Source organism: Octopus bimaculoides, chromosome 7, assembly GCF_001194135.2.
Source record: "Octopus bimaculoides isolate UCB-OBI-ISO-001 chromosome 7, ASM119413v2, whole genome shotgun sequence".
NCBI classification, from domain to species: Eukaryota; Metazoa; Mollusca; class Cephalopoda; order Octopoda; family Octopodidae; genus Octopus; species Octopus bimaculoides.
The window spans coordinates 110,498,236-110,506,622 of record NC_068987.1 but is presented as its reverse complement, the minus strand read 5'-3'; the positions used below and the strand labels follow the sequence as shown (position 1 = coordinate 110,506,622).

Here is an 8,387-nt window from a genome sequence, read left to right as displayed (position 1 = left end):
TCATAGGTCATAGCTTACACATCAGTGGTTCCTTTCATAATCAGACATCATCTATACACTGAGTCCATAAGCAGAGACCTTGCTGATAATATTCTTCAATGGGGACAAGACAATCTTATCTCCTTCAACAGGAGAAATACACAATCACTTCACATGTCATGGAAGAACATTTGTACTAAACCCTCTCTAAATCATAGAAAATGCATGGCTCAGTTGTAAGGCATCTGAACTCTTAGTTACTGGAATGAGACAACAGGGCATTGCTGTTTGGATGCTGATGATTTGGCATGGCTGATTGGACATTCAACTTCTTTTGGTGCTGGACACACACACACACATATGTGCATCCACACTCAGAAATATACAAACAGAGCAAAAGAGAAAGGGACAGATACATTACGCAGACACTGAAACATAAACAGAGAGAGAGAAAAAGAGAGAGAGAGATTTATACATAGGATCACATTATCCATTGTGTCATCATCATCGTTTAACATCCGCTTTCCATGCTGGCATGGGTTGGACAGTTTGACTGAGGGCTGGCAAGCCAGAAGGCTGCACCAGGTTCCAATCTGATTTGGCAGAGTTTCTACAGCCGGATGCCCTTCCTAACGCCAACCACTCCGTGAGTGTAGTGGGTGCTTTTACGTGCCACTGGCATGAGGTCCAGTCAGGCAGTACTGACACTGGCGACGCTCAAATGCTGCTTTTTACATGCCACTTGTACAGGAGCCAATCCGGTGTTTAAAGGTGATTAGGATCAGATCTGAGTAAGATATGGCAGCTATTTTTTAGCAGCCATATCTTTAACATTCTCCATTTGCAGGAATATGTGTAGGTGTTATAAGTTTAACAGCTAAGTCAACACAAGCCCATTTACACTTTATGAATAGATTAAAGTATTAAATTTGTTAAATCATGTTCTGCATGAGGTCCATTTTACTAACACATGATGTGTCAAAGAGAGAATGTTGACCTTATCATGTGTGAATTTTAGATAAATAGAAATACTACACATGAATGAAATTCTTTTATTAATATATATAGAAATTCTTTAGAATAGTTAACCTTTTAACATTCAGATTATTCTACTCTTTCATTCACATTTTTAATTAATCATGTACCATCTCAAATCTTTGAAATTTTGATGATGTGATAGTATATTTTTAGAATGACATTGAAGGGTAGGTGTGATGGGCTGGATCTGACTGGTTAGAACATAAAGCAAGTGGCATAGGCAGGCCGGATATGGTTGGTTTAAATGTGAAAGGGTAAAACAATAACTTTCTGTAGGAAGCTGGTTAACAAAGCAATATTATTTAAACAAATGACGACACTCAAAAGATAACAGGTACGTATAGCATTAAAATATCACTGTTGCATATTCATCAAACATGCATCAAAAATACGTTATTAGTGTTTAATAAAACAGTTGAACTGCACACACACACACAGGAATATGTATGTGTCTATAGGTATGGGTGTATGGTTAAGAAGTTCACTTTGCAACCATGCCGTTTAAGGTACGTTGGGCAAGTGTTTTCTACTATAGCCATATATTCAAATACATACATATGTAGCAAAGCTTCTCTCTCTCTCTCTCTATTATATATACATGAATGCAGACGTAGCAGATAACAGCTAGCCTTCGGCCACTTCTTTGGACTTTATGTCCACCACTCTGATTGGTTGATATCGGCGTATTTTTCTCTCTTGTTCTATCTCGCGCCAGGGTGCAACCCAACCAATCGACGCCTTCAGATAAGGTCGTGTTTGACAGTTTTTCTGAACCCCTGTTTGAGCCGATAGTTTCTTATAAATAGCTAGCTTTTCTGCGCATGTTTGTCCGTTGGCTTTAGACCTTCTGAGGTCTAGCCACTGACCACAGAACACTAGCCAGTTCCAGCGACGACATGATTCCGTTTCACTGGAGATCCAACACTTTGTTCAACTAACTGTTTACTACAAGCTTCTTCGTCGCCAGCATCTACACCAACTTCTCTAAGTACACACCAAACCAGCAACGCTAACATAACTTTCTCCATGCTGTTTGTGAAATGCTTCACCAAGGTTAACAGTGAATTCAACCTGTGAGAACTCCTGTACCAAGTAACTGACAACAGCATTAAAGCCTCAACTTCTCACGACATGTGGCTCTTTGGCTCTGCCTTGGCGCCACAACTTCTTGGTACAGCATTTCAACCATTAGATACGAACCGGTATTTCCCATCTTTGTGTCTAGACTTTCTTTTTATGTCCTTATAGACTCTTTTCTATGCTCTGTATCTGTCACACTCACATACACATATTTGTATATGGGAGAATATACAAATAATAACAACAGACGAGGACAGGTGGTGTAAATAACAAAAGTATATATTAGTATGACACACACTTTGTTTACATGACTCTTATTGTGTTTATTATGTTGCACTCACACACAGACATTCAATAAAACCTTTCTTTTATACCTTTTTTAGTGGTTGTGTCACTCTCTTTTTCTTGTTGGCACTTAACTCATTTAACCTCATTTCATTTTTGTTTTTATATTTGTGCCGACCATGCGAGCCATTTCTTCTTCACCATCTCCTGGTAGCACGGTCGTTACACATACATACATAGGCAGAAATATACTCACACACATATGCATATATATATCTATACATTTACTCATACATATTTTCACAGCAACAACATAAAAACATTGTTTTTCTAAAGTATACGTTTTATGACGATATCACAATGAATAAGATATTGTGAGAGGAGATGTAGAGAAAGGTTGAGGGGGGGGGAAGACAAAGAAAACAAAAAGAGAGAGAGTGGGGGTGGAGAGGAATGGGAAAATTGCAATTATAAAAATTAAAAATGCACAAAAGGAAAAGGGGGAGCGGCAGGAAATTGTGGGAAGAAAAAATAAAAGAAAATTTACAGAAATTATTATTATGTTATGGGAGTTTATACAGATACAGAAAGGCACAGACATACCGAAACATCAACAGACACAAACACACTGTAACAAGCCCATACACACACTAAGCACATATACATTACTGTGCACACCAAAAATATACATACTACCAATTTTAGACTTAGGTATTCCTCATATGTGAAAACAAAAAGTAAAAAGTAAAAGAAAGAGTAAGTACAGTTAGGCAGCTTTTTAATTGCTACAAATATTTTGATACCTACAAATCCTCGAATATACAGGATTTAGAGTGAAGTTTAAATTAAATTATTCAACAATTTACCTGTATAAGAAGATATATATTTATCTCCTCAGGCGATACTCAATTGCTATCTCCGTAAGTAAATTTAGATTTCCATGGATGTTGACTTTTTTACTTTTTACTTATATATATATATATATATGGCTGACGCCAGTGCTGTCTTGACTGGCCAACTCCAGTACCGTCTAGACTGGCTCCTGTGTCGGTGGCACATAAAAAACACCCACTACACGCTCGGAGTGGTTGGTGTTTGGAAGGGCATCCAGCTGTAGAAACTCTGCCAGATCAGACTGGAGCCCAGTGCAGCCTCCTGGTTTCCCAGACCCCAGCCGAACCATTCAACCCATGCCAGCATGGAAAACGGACGTTAAACGATGATGATGATGATGATATATATACATATTGTGTATGTATGTATGTATACATATATATATATATATATATATATATATATATATATATATATATATATATATATATATATATATATATGAACCGGTACTTCAGCAAGAACACACCTTGATAAACTTAGCCAGTTCTAACTCCAGACCATGACAGAGAGGGGGCTCATGAAACTGAGAATTTGAAATTACGGAGACAATATTTACAGATCACCTGAGGAAACATTACTAGATTTCATAATGCAGGGAAACACTTGCATAATTATGTATCTGAAGAACTATGTTGCATAAAAACAATTGTAGTGATTGAAAATAAATGTCCAACTGTACTCCTTCTTGTTGGCTCCAATTTTTTCAGTTATATATATATATACATACATACATATATCCCTACAACAAGAAACTTGTTCCTGTCCCTCTATCATACTCTATCCTCTTATCACCTGACACAAAGCCACTTTCCTCAATACTACTCCCCACTCGTGGAGGCGCAATGGCCCAGTGGTTAGGGCAGTGGACTTGCGGTCATAGGATCGCGGTTTCGATTCCCAGACCAGGCATTGTAAGTGTTTATTGAGCGAAAACACCTAAAGCACCACGAGGCTCCGGCAGGGGATGGTGGCGAACCCTGCTGTACTCTTTCACCACAACTTTCTCTCGCTCTTACTTCCTGTTTCTGTTGTGCCTGTAATTCAAAGGGGCCAGCCTTGTCACACTGTGTCACGCTGAATATCCCTGAGAACTACGTTTAGGATACCCGTGTCTGTGGAGTGCTCAGCCACTTGCACGTTAATTTCACGAGCAGGCTGTTCTGTTGATTGGATCAACTGGAACCCTCGACGTCGTAAGCGACGGAGTGACGACAACAACTCCCCACTCAGATGAGGAGTCCTTTTGTCTTGCAAGTTACCTGGTCACCTGATCGGCGTTGTTACCATGTAAAAAGCACCCAGTACATTCTGTAAAGTGGTTGGTGTTTGGAAAGGGCAGACCATATGAAAGCAGAGACTGGCATTTGGTGCAGCCTTCTTGACTCGTTAGCTCTTGTCAAGCCATCCAACCGATACCAGTAAATAATGATGATTATATATATGTAACACATTTAACATTAGAGCTGAAATCTATGTAGTTTAATTGTCATTTGTTGAGTGCATGTAATCATACCTATACATCATCATCATCATCATCATCATCATTGTCCTTTAATGTTCATTTTCCTTGCTGGCATGGGTTGGACAATTTGACCAGAGTTGGGGAGCTGCACCAGGTTTCAGTCTGATTTCTATGACTGGATGCCCTTCCTAACAATGCCAACCACTTTGCGTGTGCCACTCGGTGTGTTTTATGTGACACTGGCACATGACTTGTGCAGGCTGATCTTCTTCATCCAGGGGCATGGCCTTTACACTTCTGCTGTGAAAGGCGGATCTCCTTGAATACAGCAAAACATCAAGTATCGCAGTCCTTTGCCATCTCTTCAATATTCTTCTCCTTCGGACCTTCATCCCATGTTTTCCTGAGTCTCCCTCTCTCATGTTTTCCATCCACTTCGAGAGATCAGCAGTTCTTTATGGAGCTGTTCTCAGCCATCTGCGTCACATGACCAAATTAGTGCAGTTTCCTCTCATGTCTAACTTCTCTCTCAATGCATCAAATATTGTTCTTTAGCAAGAATGGTATTGACAGTGACTTCAAAGTTTCAGCCACCTAAGCCATCATTGGACAGTATGATGATGGCATAACTGACCAAAGCTTCGAAGTTACTGTCAAAACCCTTTTTGGTACAGAATAATGAATTTGTGCTTTACAGATGTGTAAAGCAATGCTTCAGATTAATGTCAAATTGTTTTTATTATAACAGAACATAAAAGTAAACATATATACACACACACACACACACACACACACGTCCATACATATACGTATATACTCAGACAAATAACTTCAACGTATTTATGTTTTATATATGTCATTGTAGCACTGGGAAGATTCTGTCCAAAGAATAGCAAATGAACAAGAATTATATCAAGGTGAGATCTTTATTTGTTTCTGTGTGATTGTTGTAGCTGTCTATCCCTGTTTAGCTCTGATTAAACAACCCTCTGGCACACAGGTAACCCATTGACCTAACCACACACACACACACACACACACACACACACACACACACAACTTCTGCTTCCTTTGTCCTTGACTGACGTACATACTGCAAACTCTGACATGCACTAGATGAGCCTTGTGAAGTGTAATCTAAGTTGTTGTCGCCCAACCTGTTTCTGTGGTGGTGGCCATAGGAGTAGCGGGAATGGTAAGTTATGTTCAACTACCTGTTGTTGCTATTCCTCTGTACTGCAACAGCTTCTCTAGATAAAGGTACTATTGATGTTGCAGCTATTTCTATGTGTATCTGTGTTTTCATATCTATTTGGATTGACATGAAAAAAATAGTTTATTCTTTAGAATTTTGTAGTAATGTTACTTGGGCGTTGTATGGATGTTGTCTGGTCAGCTTTTATATCACAGCAGAAATTTTGATCACTGAAACTTGCTGCCCTCTCATACCCACCGTCTTTTTAATTAATTGTTTATATTTTCATTTCTTTATGTAGGTTGTCTCTTATGTCTCTCTCTCTCTCTCTTTCGATATATATATATATATATATATATAATTTTCCAGCTCCTCCCCCAGGGTTCCTCAAGGGCATGTCTCAGCTCATCTCTCTCACTAACGCTCTTCTTATCTTACTCTTTAACTCCCTCTCTTTTCCTTTCCAACTGGGGTATACGTGTATCTCTCTCCTCCTAATCCTTTATTCTCTCAAATGGCACAGAGCCCCAAACTCCTCTCAGTACTTACTCTCCCTTTTTATTTGAGGGGATTTTGCTTTTTTTGGTCTTTTGTGTTGCAAGGGACTTTGTGACCCTGTCAGTGCTGGGACCACAAAAAAGGCACACTGTACACTCTGTAAAGTGGTTGGCAATAGGAAAAGCATCCAGTCATAGAAACCATGCCAAAACAAACAAAGGAGCCTGATGTGGCCCCACTAGCCTTGTCAGCTCCTATTAAACTGTTCAACCCATGTCTCCCTCATAGTTTATTGTCATTTGTTGTCAAGGGATTAGGTGCCATCCCTGGTAAGGCTTGTATAATCCATGATGGGAGAGCCGACTTGCATTTTGTTCCATTTATGTGAAGAATCCACAGTGTTTAATTTACTCTTAATTCACCTGAAGAAAAATGGTTGCCAATGCCATTGTTGTGAACTTGGCCCATTGAAAGCACCTTTCAATCGTTGGGCAATATGCTGTGCAGGTCTTATTTTTCATCCTGCTGGATGTCCAACAATCATCCACCTCTCCAAGTAAGCTCGATGGGGTTGCCAGTTTAATCTTCAATGACCTGACCATGCAACAGCTTGTACTAGGTTACATGCTGCCAGTAGTGCCCAAAAGTAACACACACACACACACACACCCATAATCTCTCTCTCTCTCTCTATATATATATGGTCTCACTCTCTTGTCTTTCTCTGTCTCTGCAGCTCAGCTAAATGATGTGAACCGCTTGAAACAGGAATGTCATCATCTCTCAACTATTGTGATGCAGCTCTCATCTTTTGTCAGTTCCATATCAGCAGTCACAGAACGCATTGCACCAAAGTCAGTCTTCTTTTTCATTTATACGTTATACATGCTGTTGTTGTTGTTGTTGTTGTTGTTGCTATCAGTATTTTATTTATACCAAAGGCAGTGAGCTGGTAAAATGCTTAGTGACATTTCGTCTGTCCTTGCATTCTGAGTTCAGATTCCGCCTAGTTTGATGTTGCCTTTCATCCTTACATGGGTCAATAAATTAAGCACCAGTCAAGTCCTAGGATCCATGTGCTTGACTATTTCCCCAGAAACAAATTTTAGGCCTTGTAACCTATAGTAGAATGGATTATTTCATATATATGTTATAGGTGATGGTAGTGTTGGGGTGTGGAGTGTGCATACGTAGTGCAATCACATGATTAAACATTTCTTTTTTTTTTTTTGCTTTTGTCTGATAATACAGACAGACTTGCCCAAATGCATCAATAAATCAACATTGATATTTTTTTTCACCATTGTTACAATCATTAGAAATGGAACTGTCAAAGAGTGATTTTCAAGCAATTTTGTTATTCAGCTTCAGAAAAGGACGTAAAGCAGTTGAAACTGCTTGCGATATCAATGAAATGTTTGGTGAGGAAATGACCAGTGAGTGGTCAGCTCAAAAATGGTTTCAACTATTTTGCAGTGGAGACCTGAGCCTTGAAGATCATGATTGTAGTGGATGCCCATCTGTCATCGATGACAGTGAATTAAGGACCATCATTGAGAAGGATCCACGTAAAACCACTCGAGAACTGGCAAAGGAACTTCAAGTTAGCCAGAAAACTGTCTGCAACCATTTGTACATGAATGTTCTGCGCCGTGAGGACCAAAGACTCGAGGTATTTCGGGTTGCAAGACAGTGTAGGAGAGAGAATAGTGATGTTGTAGGAGAGAAATGTGTTCGCATGGATGATGGTACGCTTGCATTAAATGAGGATGCAAAGAAAGAGGTCTGGAGATGCCACTACGATAGATTGCTTAATAAAGAGAATGAATGGGAGAAAGAGAGCCTGCCTTATGTCGACCCAATAGAGGGACCAGCTATCCGAGTTGATAGTACCAGGGTAGATAAAGCAATTAAGAGTATGAAGACCGGGAAAGCCCCCGGCCCATCAGGAAT

General features: G+C 39.5%; 1 protein-coding gene across 1 annotated transcript in view; it reads left to right on the top strand.

Moving 5' to 3' along the window:
- Positions 1-8,387, top strand: part of LOC106871241 (RING finger protein 207) — a gene marked incomplete at its 5' end in the record, with an annotated part of 28,111 nt that overhangs the window by 13,096 nt on the left and 6,628 nt on the right. The window contains 2 exons of the mRNA XM_052969467.1: positions 5,607-5,658; positions 7,171-7,288. Of these exons, the coding sequence (XP_052825427.1) occupies positions 5,607-5,658; positions 7,171-7,288 (170 nt within the window). The remainder of the gene's footprint in view (positions 1-5,606; positions 5,659-7,170; positions 7,289-8,387) is intronic.